This window comes from Nipponia nippon, unplaced genomic scaffold, assembly GCF_047370975.1.
Source record: "Nipponia nippon isolate SJK-2023a ecotype South Korea unplaced genomic scaffold, ASM4737097v1 scaffold_4, whole genome shotgun sequence".
Taxonomy (NCBI): Eukaryota; Metazoa; Chordata; class Aves; order Pelecaniformes; family Threskiornithidae; genus Nipponia; species Nipponia nippon.
This window is the reverse complement of record NW_028262358.1, coordinates 2,228,484-2,251,531: the sequence shown is the minus strand read 5'-3', so window position 1 is coordinate 2,251,531 and position 23,048 is coordinate 2,228,484. Positions and strand designations below refer to the sequence as shown.

General features: G+C 37.6%; 1 protein-coding gene across 12 annotated transcripts in view; it reads left to right on the top strand.

Annotated features, from left to right (window-relative positions):
- CCDC88A (coiled-coil and HOOK domain protein 88A) overlaps nt 1–23,048 on the top strand; it is an 84,739-nt gene that overhangs the window by 2,370 nt on the left and 59,321 nt on the right. For all 12 annotated transcript variants that reach the window (XM_087773873.1, XM_087773872.1, XM_087773870.1 and 9 more), the window contains 2 exons: nt 17,598–17,706; nt 21,952–22,021. In XM_087773873.1, coding sequence (XP_087629999.1) covers nt 17,598–17,706; nt 21,952–22,021 — 179 coding nt within the window. The remainder of the gene's footprint in view (nt 1–17,597; nt 17,707–21,951; nt 22,022–23,048) is intronic.

Sequence of the window (23,048 nt, the reverse complement as noted above, 5' to 3'; positions counted from 1 at the left end):
CTAATCTATGTAGAAAGTTCTACACGTTACTACATTTAAGTTTGAATTCACATCCTTTTGAAACCAGTATTTTCTTTGTCACCTAATTCTGTGAATTCCAAGTATTCTGTAATATTGAGAAACATGGAAAACTGGGTGGAATTGAGCTTTTTGAAAAAAATCTTGAGTGTATTTCTGGCATATTTTAATAAGAATTTTAAGTGATGCATTCACTGAAGCATACTATTTTTATTTTACAATTTAGGTTTTTTTCTTGGACTACGTCTAAATTAAGTAGCTTGTCAATTATGACCATGCATTTAACATGCAGACCTTCTTATTTGATAAAAATGTTTGACAGCTGGAAGGCAAATTAGTACTGGAGCTGGAATAAGGTGATTCTGAAGAATATAACCTTGAAATTAAACTTTCTCAGCAAGTTTTTGGAATACTAACAGTATAAATTGATACCTGATACATTATGTGGGAGACACATACCTGAAATGGAAAGCTGCAGAGAGGGAACATTCTCATGCTTAAGGCACTGTGCGTTGAGTTTGGCTTTGACTCTGTATGTGCAGCTTTGACCCCAAGCGTGATTACTGTAGTTTATTTAGGACGAGTTGTGTGTATAAAAAATACACATGGGGCATGTAAATTTAAAATAAAATTGTTTGGTAGTCAGAACAATTAAAAACTGCCCTAAATTAGAGGTGCGTGTAGAAGGACTGGTGTACAAATAAAATTCATTTTGCAAATATGCAGCTATGCTGGAAGGTGTATTGTATTTAAAATGCATTTTTGGGGGACTGAAATGTATTACGATTGATTACTGCCTCGAATTAAAGTTTCCAGAACTGTATTCTTATTTTGGAGGGGTTTTATTTGGTTTGGGTTTTTTGCCAGGGTTGAAAGAGGAAAAAATGTTTCATGTTTTGCAGACAGATTCAGTCTCTGGTGAAGTCACTGTGGAAACCTGTGTTAACTTCTAGTCCTGATCACTTTGAATAGCCACCTATTAAACATGTAACTTCATTTGCCAAAATATTTAAAAGCTCCAACTAATCAACAGTATTACTTATTTTCAGTATTTTCCATCTTATTAGTATTTCTGTCTTTCCTTTCAGTCTTAACTACCATATGTTGAGGAAATGAGGCAGAAAAATTTGCATGACGTGACTTCAAAAGCAAAATATTTTTCTTTGGAATGTTTGGTTTGTTTTTTTTTTTTTTTTAAAGCTCTCAATGACTGACTTCACAGGAGAGCTAGAGATCCGTGGTTAGGAGCTATGGCACTCTTAGAAGCTATATAGAAATGTTGTTCTTGCAGAAGGCACCAGGAATGCCATTCATAGAAATATGTGGAAAGCACTACTAAAAGTTGGGTTTTTTTACATGAGTTGTGTTATATGGTGCTTACTATTTACACTAGTTTTGAGATATTTCAGGCTGTTATGTTTTGGTGTGAGAATGCAGCTAGAACGTACCTGTCAGCTAAGGACTTTGTGATGGGCTGGTGTTGTATGTCAGTTCCTGTGGTTGGAAAGCCATTGCAGCATTAGATGCTTTACAGGGCATTAAAAGCATGAACAAGTGGAGGCTGTTAGAGGTGCTGTGGTCCTGCTTTATATATATTCTTTAATATTTACTTTATTTTTGCCAAATATTGAAAAAACAAATGCTGTGACTAGAAAAGTGAGTGTTAATATTGGATTAGGCATGGTTTGTAAACAGTTACACAATCAAAAAAGTGGCTTTGTTACTTAAGAAGGTTTTTTTGTTCCATTAAAGAGTTAATCCTGCCCTCCGTTAGCTACGAGTGAGAGTTTGTTAGTGTGGCATTGTGCTTATCTAGACCAAATTTATTTTCCACAATTGTAATGATTCAGACAGAGGAAATGGATGTCAGCATTGGAATAGTTGCAGGATAATGGTACCAAGATGGTCAGGTTTTATCAGCATTGAGTTTATTGGTACCTCATACATGAGAAAAGAATAATTCATTACATTCTTTGTATGTCTTTTGCTTTTGACTTTTTGGATGTTTTAGTACATGTGAAAATTACACAGATTCCGTTTAGTGTCCAGTTACATCTGAAGAGCTCTTCCTTTGCTGGAGATGCTACAGGCCAATTTTATTATTATTTTTTAAATTGTATTTTATTTTTAATTAAGGAGAGTTCCAGTGTTATAGTACTAGCTCCTAACTTGAGAGAATGTCTCTCATTTCCTGTTTAAATTTAGGTCCAGTTCTTCAAAAGTATTCGGTTACCTACCTTCTGCTGGGATCAGTCAGTATCTGATACCTCTGGATAGAAACCCATCTGTCTTTCTAAATCTGAGCCTTTATCTTTGTGTTCTTTGATACAAAAAGGGGTCATGCTTCCTGGAAATAAATCAAAATGCAACAGATCACTGCAGTGGTGTTCTGCCATGGCAGCGATATGGAGGAACATACCAAGAATACTTTATACCTTTATTATACCTCTATATCATAATACTTCTAACGTTACGGAGTGCTCATGTACTTGAGTAAAATATGTTGTGTATACTGCTAAAATAAATGAAATGGTATAATTCAATGGATTAGTCATGTGTTGCGCATCTAGGTGCAATTACTGTAAAATAATACTTAGTTGTCCTAGAGATGTTTTTTCAGAACCTGACTAACAACACTTCCTTTTTTTTTTTTTTGGCATAATATTGTACTGTTTATGTACTCTTCTGATCCAAAAAGATCAAGGTATTCTTACAGAAACACTCATTTTTCTGAGTGTTGTTTATTTTAATTTCTGGTAAATCTTGTTCTCTGATATTTATTAGTTGAATTCCAATAGGATTGTGTAAGAAATGCTGAAAGTCTTGTAGTACAAACTGTGGTTCCCAAACTGACAAGAGTCCTACTAGCTCCTTTGAATAAAAATAGACAACTGCAAATAATTACAAGATTGGGACTTCCATTTCATTTAGCACCACCATTAATATTTGGTCAAGTAACAAAAACTTGAAATTGTATTTTAGTTTTAATGGTTTTATCTTACTGTGCTTTGTATTTGTGGAAATGAATCTGTTGTAAAGGAACTATTGGACAAATACTGTATGCAGAATCGGTAATATATAGAACCAAATTCTGAAACTGAGTTAATTTAATCCACTGTCTGGAGAACCCATCCACTTTCATCACAGTGTTCCATTCATAACTTTTGTCTTAATTGAACATATTAATCAATACTATCCATATCAGTTGTTGCATCCAGACATGGCAAAAACAACTTCAAAGGATAAAGTATTTTATTGTTCTGTTTTTCTCCCTTTTGCTGTTCTCCCACTGTTTTTCACTGACTAGATCCACATGCAGGCCTTTCAAGCCCGTAGAATTTTTCAGGTGGACCCGCTGACTGTTTTCTTCCACCACTCTGGTGGTGTGTGCCTAGAATGTGCAGACTGCTTCATTGACTCCTTTTCTGAGCTCTTAGTCTTCAGTTGTACGCTTTTTTCCAAACAGTTGAGCTTGCCAGCCCATACTTCTGGCTTGCCTGTATCTTTCCCTGAAAACTGGACTCCATCTCTAGCGCTTGAGCCAGCTGCCTGGCTGTGTGAAAGAGTGCAGGAACATGCACTCCTATCCAATTAACTCTTTCTTGTGAAGGAGACCAAATAGCAAGAGGCAGCTTCAGCCAGGTTCTGGCTGGGCAGGGAAATGGAAGAGAGTTTTGGGGAAAATAAAATCGGTGAGTTTGGCAGTAAAAATATATGTACGTGTTTTAGAAAAAAGTCGAATATTATGAAGTGTGCACCTTTCTTGCTTTCTTGAAGCGAATGGATTTGATTCACGCTTTTCAGACGTGCTCTGTCAGGCTTCCACAGATGCAAGGTAGATGTCACTCTGGTAGTTTGTGAGAGTTCTTGCTCTTAAAAGTGGTTCTGCAGCAATAGGGCCCAGATTTTTCTTAAGGAAAGGTGAATTTATAACGCTCCGTTTTTTTGTAAAGAAGCAAATGCTTCAATAACTGGTCCAGTAGAATGTGCACCATGGTCAAGGTTGTTGGAATTCAAACGTTTTACAAAAAAAGAAAAGGTAGTTCTTACGGTCGTGATGATGATTAATTTTAGACTTGAACATCTGCCTGCAGTGAGCTTCAAATTGGGCAAATGAGGTGGGCATAGGCCGATACCTGCACTTCTGAGGCGCTTGGGTTTTTGATAGCTAAAGGGAAAAAAAGTGTGGGTTGAATGTGGAATGCTTAGTGTTTGATCTTTGCTTATGTCTCTGTTTTATTAAGGTTTTTATGCTTTTGTACCCTTTTCCACAGTTGATGTCCACTTTTTTTTTTGTACCTTCATCCTGTCTCCTCTGATTTATTTCCATGTAGTAAACTATTCTGTGCTTCACTCTTGTTTCTTGCAGTATTTGGAAGATGAGGAAGTAAATAATCTCATCTTCCTCTGCATGTATACATCCACTTTTTTGCTCTCCATGTGCTGTCTTCAGTATCTTTCTTTGTCTCCTTGTTTCCTTTGGTAATGTACTACTTATCCTATCCGTGGTCTAGGCTAGTAGCTGGGTCCAGGGAATAAAAGATTAGTTAAAAAAGACTTCTTAATACGTACAGAGGTGCTCTATTGAGTCAATCTACCTGTTCCATAAATAGCAATCTTAGTTGAAAGATATAAAATCAAAGTAACTTGTTTCAGCATTGAAAATGTTCTGGCAAGGAAACAACATATATTCACTATGGCTTTCCAGTTTTATTTTTGGAATATTTTACATTTCACTCACATTCTACGTGCTGTTTCAAAGCACTCTACAAAAATAATAAAATAAACTTACTGATAGCTTTCTAGGCACACATTTTGTGTGTTTCATTGTCAGGAAAGGTAAGTAAGAGTGTACTGAGAAACTGGCGCCTTCTATGACGTAGCTCAGTTCAGGCTGTTTTATATGTAGGGACACGTGTACTGCATTGAAGAGTATAGGGCAGAGATGGCTGAGCAAGGTAACAGAGGAGACAGAGCCACAGAGTGCAGTGCAGCGCTACTGAATAGAGCTGCCCTTACACAAGGCAGAGCGGGCTTTAGCTGCGGGCACAGGACCACGTGGGGAATGCCACGAGTATGACTTTGAGCCAGAGGAAGACACCTCCTGGTTTCACGCAAGTGGCTGTGCTGTGCGCTTTAGTGGTTCAGAGGTGATGGCTGAGCGGCTCATCTAGGCATCGCTTTTCCTGAGCAGCACCCAACGTTGAGGCTGGGTGAGCCTTCCCGTTCCAGTTATGGCTGGCTGTAATAGTTCTGTTTGCGGGGCTGACTTTGCTCTTCACCTGCCTCTGCTTCTGTGCTGCCGCTGTCCTGGCTCCCTGTGTTTTAAGGAAAGCCAATACACAACTTGTTTTGCTCTGATTTTTGTACCGGAGGGGTCAGTTTGCCCAGGTGGCTGAGATGCCCTGAGCCACCCTACAATGTTGCCATATTTCTTTGTAGTATAGCAGCAGTAAATTCCAAAGTTTTAGGTTAGCTAAAAATGCCTTACCTGGGCTGACCAGCTTGCATCTTTCACTGGCAGGGCTGTGTTTCTTCAGGTTCCATGGCTAGTTTGAGGATCTCTACACCACAAACCTTTGCAAAGTATTGCTGCGCTCTGATCTTTCTTTTAAAAACTAATCTAGTTAACGGGCAAATTGGTTGCTAAATCAAGCACATCTTAATCCTATGCTAAATTTGAGAAGCTTACTTCTAGATTTTCCTCACTTGTTTCTTCTGTGAAGAAGGGACTTTTTAGCTTTGTGTTCTTTCATATGTTCCTCTTATTTTTGGTTCCTCCTCCTTTTTTTCTAAACTAAATACCAATTTGTTGCCTTCCTTGTCTTTCATCCTGTACCACTTTTCCCCATGTAGTAATTATTTAGGGATCAAGACATTTTTTCGAAATGCTGCTTTGTTAGAGCACATGACCTCAGTGGTCAGAGATTATTTGGTAATAACTAGGGGGGGAGTCTCTGTTTGTTTGCTTTGTTTTAGAGAGTCCTGCATTTATGCCTTAAGATGCTCCAAAGAGGCATGGCATCTTAGGCAGTTGTTATTAAGCAGTATTTACAAAACGCCTCCCCCTCCCTTCGTTTCATTGGACTAACTGATGTTAAGGCACCGAATCAAAGCAAGGCTACTGCTTGACCCAGACTTGGTTGGTGTGCCTTCCCATTGGCTTACTCTGAGGATAAAGCAAAAATTATCTTATGTTGTATTTTTGGACTGGGGAAATAGTAAGGGACGAACTCATAAGCGGCTTGTATTATATTCCTGGCTGTTGGGTGAATCTTTGAATCTGTGTTGCGCATTTAGATATACTCGAAAACTTGCTTCCTGTGATAGGAGATAGAATTCACTTAGATAAAATTCTGTAATAAACCTTATTTTAAGCTGCAGAGAAACGTTTGCTCTAGGTTTTGCTTGTGTGGTATCTTTGTTTTTCTTAAATAAGCCCTTGAGCAAAAAGTGCCCAGTGTAATTTCCTGGGTAGCTTGGGAATATACTTGCTATATATTTAGAGCATTGTGTATGGCAGACAAAGATGAAATATAGATACTGGTTGATGTATGATAGAACATGGACAAATGTCATACTTACAAAGTGCTGGTTTGCATCTTAGCAAGGACATTAATATTAATGTTTTAAGATGAAAAGAATGCACTTCTACAGGCCCTTATATGTATGCTTATCTTGTAGCTTTGGGTAGTTAACAGGGGTAAAGTCCTTCACGTACTGCTCTATTTATATCTAAATCAGTAGGGGATTGTACATGTAATGGTGTGCATGCAAAATTAGTGACACACTTCAGTTAGTGTGCGGAAGCAATAAAGTTGCTCACGTGGTTAAAATTTTTACAAGAAACATAACTTATTTTCTTTGGCAATCCCCTTATATCCAGGAGCCTTGCATTTGAATTTATCTCATTGTCTGGAGTAATCTGTACAAAGGGCTCAGATCTGTCACTTGGTAGTCTAAATATTGGTATGGGAAAAGATAAAGATGTATATTTTATTGTTATGAATTTACTTACAGAATGTTTATTGTACTTCATAAGAAAGGGAATTCTGGAGTTATAGTGTTCTAACCAAAAGTATTTAATGGAAATCTGTGTGGCACTATTTTTGTGACTTAAGATCTTTTTAGTCACTGACACTGCAAGATTCAGGTAGCTTTGGTGTTATCTCAGTAGGCTGATCTCACATCACTACTTCCTGCGTTTTTTAATACTTGGTGTGCTGAGGTGTTTACCTGTGGTCAGACTATTCTGAATCTAAGTACTAACTAATTGTTTTTGAGAATTTATAGCTTCAGCAAAGTTCAAAACAAAGACTAAAATGAGCGAACACTTTTCCAAGTCTTCCAAAGGATAAATTATTTTTGGCAGTGCTATGATTATCAAATAAAGCAAAGTATATACTGCTGTAGTGTTGGAAGTTGGTTAGGGTAGAAGAGAAAAACTTGTATATGTAAACTTAATCTCTTAAGAGTTTGTTTTTTAAGCTTAAATAAAGAAGACTGCATAAATGTGTATTGCTTTTAAATCTTACATAAGTTTTTTCCCTTATATTAATATTTTAAATACCTTAGAAAGTATGTTAGCTCCACAAATGTCATTTGCTAAGGGCAATAAGTGTTTATTTGCCTCTCTTCTGTACTGCTTACTGCTTCCTACCTGTGATGACAACTTTCTGGCCCTATTCTGCTTCTTTTATAATTGTTTCTGATGTTTCTTCCAAACTACTACCCGTATGTTTGCAGAATGTTCTTTCCAAGGTAGATTGTAAAAACATTTTCTCACTTTAATGCCCTCTGATGTTTGGTATCAAGTCATGCTGCATCTTGTGATCCAGATCTGTGAGTGCTTACTTATGTCAAGCTAATCTTACTGTTGTCACAGGATTATTGTGGGTGTAAATGTTTGCAGTGTTTTAATGGTCAGTTACATTGAGGTGTTAATCACAAAGTCAAATCGTTTTCAGTTACTCTTAATAAGTATTGGACTGAATAGATCTTAAAATTTGAACTCATTTGAGAAGTAAAAAACGTTGAGCTTGAGAGGGAAAATAACACACAGTAGAAAGCAAAACTTCAGTATTGATCATCCTCCGTACTTTGTTTCCGTGGTATGTCCATCTTGCTTGCTTGCTTGTTCTTTGTAGACTCTGTGCTCTTGCATCCTGTGCTGCCTCTTTGTTTTAGTTTAGTTTGGAAAATAATACAGTGCAAGTACTCCAGCAGTCTAATTCTACCTTTTCAAACAATGTTTGCTACTAGGCCTTTTGTAATTAAAAAAGCCACAAACAAAGACCTCTCCCCCCAAAAAAAAGACCAAAGCAAAACCAGAACAAGACGACCCTTGTAAGATATTTAGATTTGCTGAAGTAGTAAAGTATGTTTGTCAGACTCTCTGGTTCTCATCTGTTTGCTCAAAAAAAAGTTTTGTTTGTCAAGTTCTAGGAATTCTCAATTATTTAATACCCAGGAGTGTTTATTTCGTGTGACAGTGTTAAGTGTTCTGTGATGCTCTGAATCGCATAAATTTTCCTTTCCATCAGTGAAACTTTTTAATTTGGTGGAAGCCAGCTTGCTTTGTGCTAGCTGTGGAGCAGAGGCTGCCATGTTCCCATTGATTGTTGCGGGGAGCTCACCCAGGTTACTCGGTGCAGTGAGTAGTGATTCACTATTTTCAATCTTTGGCAGAAAGCTTTTTGGTTTTTTTACATAGTACCTTTTAGTGTGATAGGAAAAGAGTACGTCTGGTAGTCGAGTTGAAACGCTAGTAGAAAAGTTGCTTCCTGCTATGTGATGATAAAGACAGCTGTTGCTCCATAAGGTTGGAAGTTAGGGATTTTTGGGGGGTGTTAATTCAGTGATACGAGTGTGTGCTTGGTAAATGACAGGTGAACTGTTTTATTTCCTCTGTTATTTTCTCTTATGTTTTGCTCACCTGCACGCATCTTCCTTATTATTATTAAGGAAAAGAGAAAGGACAAAAAAGCAATCTGGGCTGTTCTGGTCTCTGCTTTTTTAAAATCCCAGGAGGGAGAAATTAAAGATCAGTCACAAGACCTCTTGAACATACTATGATTTTGTCTGGCTGTTTGCGCATTCACATGTAAGCCTGCAAGTGTGCAGATGTGAGGGGATGTCTCTTCATGTGGATATTACCACTAACAGGGGACCACCCAGCAGAGCAGTTGGTCAGAGCAGCCCCGAGATCGTGAAGCGCAGCAGGTCCATACTGATGGAGAAGGGAGAGACAGGGTTACTCGGCACAAAGGCTTGTGGCACTGCTTCAGATACAGCTATTCTAGCACGCTTCAACCATGAGTAATTAGGCAGCTCCTCTGCTGTGAGCGCCAACAAGAGAGCTTAGGCACTGTGGAGCTACCCTGCGAGTAGTTCAGCCTGGTCAGATGCTGCAAAACTAAGGGAGGGAGTAGGAAAGCTGTCTGCATGTGCTCAGTATCTACTCATGTGTTCTTGGCAGTGTTCCTTGTGATCCCACCAGCCAGTCGATTTGTTGTAGGCCACTTGGTTGTGTTTTTTTTTTTCAAGTAGGCATAGGGCTTCAGCCTCCTAATAGTTTATGATGTTGGACATAATCCTAGGAAAGGGGGTTTTGTGCAAGGGCCAAAAGGCTTATGATGTTAGACCTACTTCTAAGACTCACGTTAGCATGAGGCAAAAAACCTTTGATACAACTGTTGAAATTTTGGCACATATAGTCAATCTTTGCTAAGTGCAGAGTTAGCAAAGTGTCCTTAAATGGAGATATTAATATGCACCTTATTTTCTGGTAAGGGATATCTCAGCATTTGTAACGGTATCTTTAGGTGTTTGAGCAGATTTCTGCAGAACTACATGAACATTTTAACTGTGTTTTACAAGTAAGAGGTAGATTGTCATAAATGCCTGCTAAAAAGGCAGAGAGGAGTGGTTAGTAGAAATCACAACATTTGCTTGCTTATTGCAAGTTAGGATTAGAGCATCCTTTTACTGGATCCTATGTAAATGCACAAAGATACAGTGGCTAAGCAGGATTCAAAAGGGAACACTTGAGCAACTCTAGAACGTGCATCCCTCGTGTCTTCAGCAAGTCAGGCTGCGGCTCTCCTGTTGTAATAGTCCTGTGTGCGTTGTGTAATATCACCGGGCCGTCATGTTGTTCAATATCATCAATACATTGCAGCCTCAGGGCTTGCGTGTCGTGCATGATGCTCTTCAAGAGGTGGAAGGATTTTATTGTCCTCTATTTTTCAGATAAGAATGTGCTGAGTTAGTTCTCTGCACGCTTCAGCAGTGGATAGTGTGTGTCATGAATTATTCTTCAGGGAAGTCATCCATTTAAATCCATTTCTATCAACACAGAAACTGGGATGAACATGTGCCAGAGGTATAGAAGAGAAGTTAAGATTTTTTTTTTTTTCTTTATCTTTTTGATAGGTTTAGCATGGAAATACTTTTTGGCAGCAGAAATTGATCATACTGATAGATGCAGGAGGAGTTTGAAGTATGCCATCTTGTACCAGCGTTTCTAGAACATGCCTGATCACAAGGTTCAGATACTGACAATATTGTACGTCAGAATCTGCCCCGTTCTTTGCTACTGTAACTCCCGCAGACCGACCCTTTGACTGTGATTGATTTTAAAACTGATCAAACAGTATGCTGGTGAAGGCTGGTGCTCCTTTCGTCCCATGTGCAGAGGTGCTTCTGGTAACTTCATTGCCTCAGTGTACTGCTTTGTCTGGTGTTGCTTCAAATGTTTAAAGCAAATTGGAGAATATCCGTTATTCTCCAGTGAAGGCCCTGGTTTTATTTTACCTTTCACGGTAAAAGGACGCTGCTGTATTAAATTTCTTTGTAAAACACATTTGGTATGTGTTTATTATTTTCTTGCTAATAGTAAATAATGGAAATGCTGCTTTAGTATTTGAAATCTATCCAAAAATTCTGATATCAGTAATTATTGAAATATTTGGCAGAGAGCAAGAGTGAGCCTCAGTATTCGAATTAAAGGGACTTTGCAAAAAATATAACTTTATTAGGCAAGCAACATCTGTGTGTAAAAGTGAGTACGATGCTACTGTAAGCTAAAACCCAGAGTAACAGTCAATATTTATTACCCTTTGAAATGTACACTTGTGTAGAATTTTTTTCCAAAGTGCTTGCTTCAGCATTTCACTGTACTTAACAAATACATTCAAACAATGATATATTTAAAATTAGGGTGCTTTATAATACTAGACTTAATCATTAAGTACCATCAAGGAACAGATGGCAAGAGAGGACACAACTGCTTTGCAGTCTGCATAGATTTAAGCATGAAGCCATTAAGCTATCACATTCCCATCGCTGATAGATTTTGGTCAATGAAAAATTAAAGACACATAATCCCTGATTATATGAAGTCTCAATCTGTAATTCATGACACTGGTAGTATTTCAAAATCACTGAAGTTCTCTCTGTAATCAGTAGTTTTAAACTAATGCATTATTGGGATAGATGCTCTTGTCTGTTTTTATTGCTATTGAAATTAATGTATCTTGTCATAAGTAGGTTGCTCTTAAATGTAAAATTGCTTAAGGGTATCTTTTACTGCTCTGCTTCCTATTGACTTCTAGACAGATTTGCCCTATTTTGCTAGGCTATTTGGCACTGAAGCAGTTCAGTATCTCCACCTAATAAAAGGAGCAATTCAGAGTTCAGAGCATGTATTGCCTTAAAAATGCTTACAGTCTAACTAGCACAGTAGCCACTAGAATGTTATGTTTTTAAAAAACTGGTTTTTAAAGCTATCTTTTACAAAGGTCTATTTTAGAACCGATTTATTTTCAAAATTATTTCATTTGCATCTTGTTGTATTCCCAACAGCATGTACTAGTTTATTTCAGTGGTATTGGACCAAATGTATTCTAATAAACAGAAGCATTTAGTCTTAATACAGATGTAATTATTGTAAAAAACTTCTTGGTCATGAAAACGAAACAATTCAACCTATGGATACAAGTAACTTATTAAAATCTGTAATAAATTAGTTGCTAAAAAATGTAAACTAATTTAAAGATGCATGCTCTTGAAAGCAGTACAGATTTTGGCGATTTATGTTTAGAATTTTATCTTCCTGTGTGACAAATGTTTGCACGTTGTATTTCATTAGGTTTTTTTCATTAGCTAGTTCAAATGCTTGATGAGAAAATTAGTATGTCTATTCCTGACTTGGACCAGTCTGACAAAATACAATTAGACAAACAACATACAATGGCAAATGTCTAGCTAACATCGTGCTATGTTATTTCCTCTTTGAGAGGAACGAGTCAAGACATCAATACTTAAGAAGATGGACTATATTGACTAAATGAAGATTGCTTAAAGTGGTGTTTTGTGGATTAAGGAGACTACTGAGCTTTTAAGTTGGAGGCTTTGAGAGAATGAGGCCTTGTTATCAGTATTGGGAATGAAGGTGGGTTTATTTTTTGAAATAATGAATCTCCTGCTGAAGGACCTAATCACAGTTCTTTTGGTAACAGTACATGGTGTGAGAAGTGATCTGTCAGGCCTGTTCTTGGCTGTTTAATACACTTTGCAGGTCAAAATGGAAAGTTCAAGTCTAATCTGAAAGCTAGAAATCAGTGACTGAAAATGAGGGAACACTGGTAGATACAAACACTGAAGGATTCCTCTACCAAGCGGCCTCTATTTTAAATGTTTACATTTCAACAAGTGGGTCATTTTACTAGGTAGCCTATTAATATTCTGTGTTTATAATGTATAATCATTTAATGACATAATGTGGTTAGAAAGGGTTAAATTACCATAGTACAGAGGAGAAGTCCCGTTTGCACAGGAAGGTATTGAGAGCAGGGTTTCACTCCGGGAAGAGTTAGAAACAACTTTTCTCCAAGTAAAAGTCATCCTAGTCATTGCTAACATGTATTGATTGAGAGTGTCAGAGACAGCTTACCTCCCTCGTCAGAAGAATAACGAGCCAATACGACAATCTTTCCAAAAAAGTGACAAAATCAAAGAAATAAAATTCCTACTAGCTATAGTGAATTATTGTTTAATTACATTAAAAATGATTGGCAGAGATTAGTAGTGTTAGTACTGATATTTAAGTAACTTAATTTTATTGATCCTCAAGAGCAAGGAGTTAAACTTCTTGTTACCATAATCTATTTTAAAGTTCTACTGAAAAGTGTTAAGGGAACTTTGAGTTTTGTTTCTGTTGGACCTGTCACCGTAATCTTTTGGAAAAATTTAAGATCATCAAAATAAATTCATTCTGTGCACCAGGTTGTCCTGAGGCTGACATTGTGATTTTAATTGTTGATAGTCTGTACTAGCAGAGGATTATATAACTGGGCTGTGAGTTTTTTCAAGTGGTGAAGATGCAGTTCCAGAGCACATCTGTGGCCCAAGATTTCCCAGCAAAATTCACAGTCTCAGTAAAATGTTTCCTGCAATTCATGCCAAAGAAAAAAAAAAAGTTGAATGCTTTCTGTTTTAAGATACAGGAATGAATCGTTTTGACCCAAAACAGTGTAACTTCTGTCAAAAAAGAAGCCTGGAGCTTCCATAAAATGTAAGGAATGTGTGTCAGCCATTCAGTTAGTCTTGATAGATGAATATATGCACCACATTAAAAAAAAAAAAAAAAAAAGAAAAAAAGAAAAGTATATATATGGAGGGAGGGGTATACATGGGGTGAATTAGTGGAAATGTTATTTTACTTTCAACAGTAGTTGAAAGGGTAAAAAAAAAAATCTTTTGATACGTATCAGCATTCACTTTGACACAAGACTGATACCACAGAATTTCTGATTATCTTTGTTAAATGCATAATTTGGTAGAGCTGATCCATACACTGCTGGATTTCTAAGGATTAAGATGGAGAAGATGAAACATAAGAATGATTTGCTGTAGTATTGTTGCCAAGTGTCCACTAAAGTATTGTAAAAGTGCTCAGATTCTGTTAGTATCTGTTAGTGCATCATTGGAGAGATGTGAATTACATATTTTTGTACTTTGAGGAGAAATGCTGGTATTCAGGAGCAAAGTCCAGGTACCAGTATAATGACACCCTACAGTTCCTGATCTTGCCCAGATGTTATGACTTCTGATTTCAAAAAATCATTTTCATATCGTCAAATAAAACACAAAGCTAATGTGCCGTATCTTTGGCGTATGCAAGTCCCAGTAGTGAAATATTGTCCTGCAAAACATGAACATGGCAGTGGTGACAAAAGTGTGGAACTAGGAATTTGTGTCCTAAGAAATCTTGGGCTCTAATTGCCCATTTTTTTTTTTCCCCCTCCACACAGATATCCTCAGCATTGATTGTTTCTGCTGCTGTTCAGGAATTTCTTTCTGTGTTCATTTCCCATTTGTAGTATTGGGATAGTAACAATTTGTCTTAAAAGTGTGTAAAGATTTATGTTTACATACCACTACGAAGACATAGTGCTATGCAAATGTTAAAGTTTTTGCTCTTACAAGGTCTGTCTAAATTTTCTAATACAGCTTTTGAAATGAGAAAGTGTAAAGCCTGAGCTTTTATGACGTTTGTGTTTTGAATTCTTGTGGTTGCACGCTAATTTTTGTGTTGATGCTAAAATAAGAGCTGTTACAATATCCAGGAAACTCTAATGCCGTCTGTTTTGAGTGCTCTAAAGGGAGAGTCATCTAAAATGCATGGCTGTAGAAATGCTGCTGAAGATGATGAAAAAGCCTGGAGATAATCCGATAGTCATTACAGATGAAGATTAAGGGCCCAAATCGGCCTTTTGGAGATATGAATGTAGAAATAGGAGACTTCAGCTGATCTCTGTGTGCCATCAGGTCAGCAGGATTTATCCTGGATTTTCTCTTCCGATTTTAACAAATTTGAATGAATTCAGTTTGGAAAGGAGTTCAGTTCTGCACATCTGCAAAGCATAAACGCTTTTAGCCCATTTAGTTCCTTGTGCAGCTACGAGTTGGCTGAATTAATAAATCCAAGGCGATATCTTAGTCATGTAGTTTTGGCTGATATATTCTAAAATGCACTTTAATTTTTTATAGTATTTTTAGGAATGTGGTGATGAGCATTTAGGAATGAGGCAATTACCCATGTAAGAACCCGTGTCCTAATTTTCCTAGATTAATATTCATATATACGAGAAAGAAGATGCTATGCTTACTGCTTTTCTTTTAAAAACGACTGTGTGTTGGAGGTGCATTTTATATATGATCTGACTTCCTTTCCCAGCAATGTTTTTTTTTCTACATTATTTCTATTCATGCTTACAAGCCAGGAAATTCTAATAGCAATAAACTGAAGAAAAGACATAAATATATCTCTTAAAAATTGTAAGATGCTAAAACCAAAGAAAGCTGTAAAAGGCAAATAAAAGTTTGTTTAGGTAACTTAAATTTAAAAGAAAAGTATGTAAATTTTGTTTATAGTGACACTCCTACAGAGAGCATGTGAAACTACCAAAGTGATCAATTGCATCAAAATAGATCCTGATACTACTGTGTTCAGTGGAGTAGAGGGAATAGCTCATTTTGGGGGGTTGGTTATTTACACTTACCCATTACAGCTGAATCGAGTATCTGTATAGAAATGTATGAATCACATGTATATCAATGGTCTTGTAGACTACTTACTTGTAGTTTCTTTAGGTAAAATATATCTATTCTGTATGATGCAAATTCTTTTTCTGCACAGCCTTCAGTTTGTGTGCATCGGTAGCATCTGGCTTTCAGGTGGTAAGTCCTAGGCGTCCTGCCAAGGCAATTCATGCTGACCTGTAACCTGCTCCCTTCAGTTTCCTTCTGAGGAACTCTGCAGGAATACACGGTGTGATGGATGTGCTTTTCAGCAGGCAGTTCCTGTTCTCCAGCTGCAGATGTACCTGCGTGTTGCCTGGCGATACAGTGTGCCCAAGTAATTGAGGGAAGGCCTGTGATGAGCCTTTGCATGCTGCTTAGAACCCAGGTGATTCACCTGCAGAAAAAATATAAATACAGACCTTCCCTCAAGTGTGACTCTAGTAACTGAAGCATCATCTGTACCATGCGTAGAATAACTACCTTTCGTTTAGACAACACTTGTACTAAAAAATTGAAGAATTGGGGGTTTTTTGGCAATGGCATTTCTTTTCCCTTGGTATTCAGTTGTGTCCACTACAACATTCAGGTCACTTCAGTATTACAGCAAGTTAGCCCTCTTTCTGCATTTGATTCCCGAGTATAATCCTTTGCCTGTACGTGGTGTTACTGAATTCCATTATACTGCTGTCACACCACTTTTGCACTTTATCAAGATCATTCTCAATTGTCATAGTGTTCTTTGAAGTTTCTTTTCTGTTCCTCCCAGTTTTTGCCAGTGGCAGTTCTGGTAAGTATATTCTGTATTCCATTGTCTAAATCATTAATGACAATGTTGAATAAAACCAGACCCAGCAGGCACACACCCTTGCGGGAACCTCCAGCTTGACAGTGAGAAGTTGGTAGTTTCTTGTTTGAGTGCAGTATTCCAGCCAGCTGTGCATTCATCTGACAATAATACCATTAAACAATACAAGAATATAATTAAATATCAAAAGTTGTGTTGTGCAACTGTATCGAGTATCTTTGTAAAAGTTAAGAAACTTCACCATTGGCCACCTCTCGTGAACTTTGTAAGCCTTTTACAGGGTGTTGTGGGGGAGTCGCATTGGTTCTGCATTGTTTTCCTTGAAAAGTCACAATGAATGGTTGTCATCCTGTCTCGTATGTGGTTAATAACTTGGTATGTTATGAGGTATTGAAAAAGGATGACTCATCTGCGTTTCCTCAGATCCTTTCTGCTTTTTGAAGGAAAAAGGGATTGATTTCCTCTCTGAAGCCAAGATAAACCAGAGAAAAATCTGGTAGTGTATGAGAATACATGACAGAAACTCCAATTAATAGTTCCTTTGTTGACAGATTTCCGTCATCTGTAAATAAATTTAAAATAATTTAGCGTGTGTTAGTGTGATATATTTCATATTCTTCGTTGTTCTAAAAGTGAGAACTTACGTTCTGGTTTTGTGCCTCATGATAGTAAAATAGCATCGTATAGTTTTTCAGTGTATAGACATTTGTTAATGTAGCTAGTCTGAATTCTGTTATTCGTAATTATCTGCATCAGCAAGAATGATTCCTGATGTCTGCAGTGTGCGCTGGAATATTTACATTATGGCTGTGTTCTGCTTTCTGTATTGTGTCAGGGGTGGGACTGCTTGTGGAGAAGTGCAGAGCCACAAAAACTTTCTTCTTATATTCATTCTCCGGTAATTCTGATGGGTGCTCCCAGTTACGTACTGCATTAATAGCCAAAAAGGGTGCTAATCTGACTAGCTGTATCAGAGCCAGATGTTTCAAGTTACTTTTTTCTGCCTTTGGCAGTCACTTCTGCAACTCCTTATTTACTTGTAGAGGGGAAACAAAAAAAGGTATGGTAACCAAGAGAAGAAGTTGTTATGCTGGTACATTAACTGTATCATTTGTTATATAGGGAGCTTTAAAGATTAATGTTCGGTGTGTTTAATTTATTCCTGTTTTTTTTTCTCCCCCCCCAGTAATCCAAAGTCTGCTAATCAGAGGATAAACAAAAAAGTAAACAATGATGCATCATTAAGGATTCAAAATTTGTCTATTTTGGTGAAACAAATAAAAACTTACTATCAGGTCAGTAATTGTTTCTTGTATTATGTTTTGCCTAGAATTGTTTCTGAGTATTCTTTTATAGTTATGCCTTTAAGGGTAACAATAATAAGATTAATATTTTGAGATATTGTATGGATGGTGGTTTGTTTATACATCTGGTCAAATTTTTTATCACACTTAATTTACAGGTATAGTAGTAGTCTGGAAACACTTGTATGTGAATGATACGTTTATATAATAGATATTCTGCATCTTTGCTCATATAGTACATTAAGCAGTATCGGTTGGTATTTTCTGAATTGACGCAAGTTTTGTGCCTATGAGAGAAATTATTAAGGTGCATTTAGTCTTTACCAATGGAATCTTGGTAAGAAAAAATGTGATAAAATTTATTGGGTTTAAAATTAATTTGATTTTTCAGTAGGAAAAAATCAGTGAGGTGATAATCAAATGGGAATTCATAGTAAATGCGGTGATAATCTGATTTAGAGCTGTAAAATGGCCATTGAATTTTTGTGTTTTGTGCAGTAGGTTAAAGCTGGTACTATGCCTTCTAGATGCAGTCTGGATAGAGCGGTGTGCACATGGACATGCTATAGCAGGACACTGCAGATATCACCAGTGTCCCTTATAGTGCGTCTTTTAGTACCCTTCCACAATTCCCTGCACCTTTCTGCCAGGAGAGTCCAGATCTGGGAGAAAATCTCCTTTTGATCAGCCTCTTAAAGTGAGCGCATCACGACAGAGCCTGTACTGTTGTATGCTTTTCCTTGGGCGTACGCACGTAGCGCGTGTTCTCAAAAACTCCAAGGTACAGTGAAAATTCCCAGCTGTCACCTGCTGCAGTGGCCAACCCCTGTACATCTTTCTAGCTTGCACTTTGTGCGTGTGCATACTTCACATCGTTCTTTTCTTGGCAGCTACTACATGCGGGTTTAAGTGCTGCCTGCTAAGACCCAGATGCTTTTCCATTTTCTGATGGTAGTCATTTTCGACCAGGCATTAGTGTTTCACACCTGGTGCAACAGAAGGCACAAACACTGACAGGACTGATCTTCATTTGAATACAAAGCATTCCCTGTGCTGCTTTGGCCCTACGGTATGAGCCAGTCCTAGTGCAACAGTATCAGGCAGAATTGCTTGCATTTAGGTAGCTGGCCTTTGAATGATTCAAGGTTGTGAATGGTGCTCCAAACCTTTGCGTTAGAAATAGTTTATTATAGCTTTTTTAAAATAAAAAAGTATTCGTATTCAATAAACACTAAAATTGGTCACCATGCTGTTCGTGGTTCAAGTTTGTCTTGTGTAAGTGTAAGCTAGAGAGAGAGGGAGAACTACAGACACTTTTTTTCCCCCCTTTCCCTGCCCAGTCTCTCAGGCTTCTGGTCTTGTGAGACGCCAGCCTCTTCAGATAGTGCAAGTGAGGGAGCCTAGAAACATTGCAGGTCTGGCATCTTAGTAGGAGTAAAAGCATGTAGTAGGCAAACTGGAACACTTGTTCAAATTTAAAATTGCTTTTTGCACGTGTCGATGTTCACTCAGATATGCCCAGATGCATGCAGGGAGCTTTCTGCACCGTGGTAGTTTACTGGTTTTGGAGAGAAGCGTGCAGGGATGGGCTGTAGTCTTTGTTTCCTCTCAAACTTAGCACGGCCTGGCAGCTGGTGTTTTCCCACAGCCTGTGCGTGGGTTTGCAAAGCAGCATAGCAAACTCAGTTTCAAGAAGAGGTCAGTTTAGTTCCTGTCACCTGTGAAGTTACCCAGGGCAGAAGAGCTACTGCTTGACGGGTGCCTTGGAATCAGGGAGGCCTCTCGCGGCCTGGGGTGCGGCTTGGCAGAGCTGTGAGCCCTCGCACCCGCGTGCTTCAGGCATCATGCTTGATAAATGCTCTCGGTGGGATGCCTGAGATCTGAGAGCAGTGGAACACGGGAAGTAATCACTGTATTGAGATATGAGATTAGTTAATATCTGGAATATTACAGTAGGAATGAGATACTAATGGACATGGGGATTTTTAATTTTTAGCATTATGTCATCCTGCCTCTTAAAACTTTTTATTCTGAGCTTGTCTGTGCTAGTTTATTCCATGTGTTTTTATAACATCTGTGGAAAACGTTCTCTCAATTTAGCAAATAACTGCATCAGTGTTGTATATGTACTTGTCAAAAAACCCTGCACTGATAGCATATAACATTCAAAATTAAAATGTTATGTTAGATTATACAAGTCTCTTTGGTTCCTGCATCATCTTTGTTCTTCTCTGTAATTACAATTGCGTCGTCTTTTTCCAATGAAGCTGCTTTACTTCCTTACAGCATCACCAAACCCTTACTAGCTCCCAAACCAGTCTTTTGAGCCTATACGTTTCCTGGCAGCGTAAGTGTGGAATTTTTATCAGCAGCTGATTCAGGAGAACTGATCTCCCTATAAGTTTTGGTGGGCTCAGGAGGTTTAATATAGTGAGCTTCCATGACTCCCATGGGTGCTCTGTGAGCCTCATTTGACAGACAATGTGTGAGTCTTTAATAAAATAAATGCTAGTGAACTCTAAAGGTTTGTACAAGCAAGGCAGAATTTTGTAAATAAGCTTAGTTTATTTTTGCAGGTTAAACAACAGTTAAATACGTGAATTTTGGGACACACAGGTTCCAATTTCAAGCTTTTAATAGAAGCAGTCACTTCAAAAGTAAACACAAATTGAGAGCAATTGCACGGAGCTTACTGATGAAGTTAACACCGTGTGACAGAAAAGGTGGTAGACATCTCTGAAGCAAGGTAGAGGTGTTGTCAGAAAAGAGGTGATAATGTCATTAGTCCACAGAGGACACATTTCTTGGTTACACCTGCTTGTACTCTGCTTCACAGTAAGAAAAGCTTTATAATAGCATCATGGAATTATTTGAGCTATTGCAGAAAAACAAACAACAAAAAAGCTCCCAAGCCCCCACTTTTTAAAGTATGTGATTTTCTTTTGTAGTAGCTATAATGCTCCTTGAATTCCTTATATTTTATCTGTTCTTTGTTGCTTTAAAACTTCCTGTGGCGCATGTCAGCTTTTTTTTTTTTTTTTTTAATTTGAAAATTGTCTTTATCAAGATTGCAGAAGTACAAGAGTCATGGTTGGTTGGAAGTCATGATATTTGAGTAGGTCAAAGCTATTTTCTCCCTCCTTATAATTTGCCTTAGGCATGTGCAATGAGAGTACATATTTTTCAGTCTAGTATTAATCAATTCAGATACAGTTGTTCATGTCCTGTATTAACTGGTGAGAACTTTCAAGTACAGCTATAGCTAATAATTTCCACAGGTGTTCTTCAAGTAATATTGTCATTTTTCAAATTTGACATAAAATGAGTTGATTTATGTTATGTTTTTTAGCTTACAGTATGACACCTAATATGTGCCTTTTGGATGCAAAGCGGTGATGGTTCTGGAATACGTTGCTTTTGAGTATGAACATTTTATGTATTAATGAACCTGTCACTGTGGAAAAACAAAAAGCATGACTCTGGAGCTGCCGATAGGATGGCATCTGCTGTGAATAAACATCTGGGAACAGGAGGAAGACTATTCTGCTTCAGAAGAATTAGGCTCTGTCTAGACTGGGGATTTGACCTGATTACAGCCATTACTGACTGACAGAAACTATCCATTGATACAATCTATCGAATAGATAGGCAAAGCTGCTGCTTGAGCATGTGGGACTTACCAAACTAAAACTCGGCCTGATCATGCAAATAGGATTTTGTACCTTTATATTCAGGATTGTCCCAGCATAACGGCAGCAAAAAACTGTAATTTTCACATCCGTGTTTTGGCGAGGCCCCCGAGACTATGGATGTGAAACAGAGGAAATTGATCTTTTGTAGTATAAATGCACCTTAGAGCAAATAAAATAAACGTCTATCAATAAGCTAGTCGGATAAACACGAACACTAATAATTTAAAGGAGTTTTGCTACATTCTGAGACACGGCATCTAGTTGGCTTAAGATCCCTAAGCCAGCTCATTGCTACGAGAGGATTTTACTATGTTGAAGTGATCTTGCAAAACAATAAAACAAGGCCTTTGTAGAAGTAATTAGTACTTGTAATTTTTTTTTAATTAGAGTCCAAATAATTAAGTATTGAATATATATATATTAAGACCAGAAAAATTTTAAACTACTTATGTAATACTAATTTCTCTTTAGCGGTGGTTAGTATTTGATGTTTGCTTTTGTTCAATACATGTGATTTAAATAATATTTTAATTAACTTTTATAGGAGAATTTACAGCAGTTGATCATGATGTCTTTGCCAAATGTATTAATAATTGGAAAAAATCCTTTTTCTGGTAAGTTTATTTTTAACTAAGATGAAAATGGATATAAGTGTAATAATTTGTATTACTTCACTGGAAATAAAATTCATATAGGATTGAGCCTTTCAACAGAAGATTGTGTAAATAATTTTAGCAAATAAGTGGTTCAATAATGATGAGTAACATTTTCTTTGTTCACACCGAAGGTCTGCACTTTACAAAAATGTGTTCTGTCCAAACCTCAGCGCTGGCTGTCATTAGGATTTATACTGAAACGAAGCGCATTTCCCAGCAACCAATGAGCCACTGATATGACACAGTATAAGTTTCACATATTCCCAACTACTATGCTTTCAACTTTCTTTACCTAAACCACCCCTGAGAAAATTGGCAGTTCAATGCATCTCACTTGATCCAGCACTTAATCCTTGTTTTCACTTCCCCAAAACTTTCCTGCTTCTCTTGCACCGTTACCTGAAAAATATTGCAATTACCTTATTGCTTTCTCCCCTGAACTGACACTGTCTTTTCCATGCTCCCACCTTCTCTGCTTCCAGCTCTGAGAGTTGCAATTTTCAGACCAAGAAAATTAGCCTGTATGGACTCAGCTGACTATCCACAGCCACTTGGGAATCTCTGCACCATGCTCTCAATTCCAGAAGCACGGAGCAGACACACCTGGCCTGCATGGAGCCACTATGGATTGGGCAGAATTTATTTTCTTGGGTCTAATGTGTCCCAGGTGTTCTACTTCTGATGTTCTAGCACCTCAGCAGAGAGGTTAGGAACCACTCTAACAGGCTGTGTAGCTTCCCCTGGCTTTTTTCTTTATTTAAGATGTCTTATATGCCATGCTTCCGTGTATGTGAGACAAGATTTTTCTCATGAGCAAGAAGAACCATCTGTGTTACCTCACTTCTCAATTCCAGGGTTCATAACGTTGATACTTTCCATATCCCATCTGCATATATCCCATTTATGTAGGTAACTTGATTTAATTTTTTTGATTTTTACTTTCTGTTTTTGAATATTGCTGCTTTTGCTTCCGAGGTCACAGCCT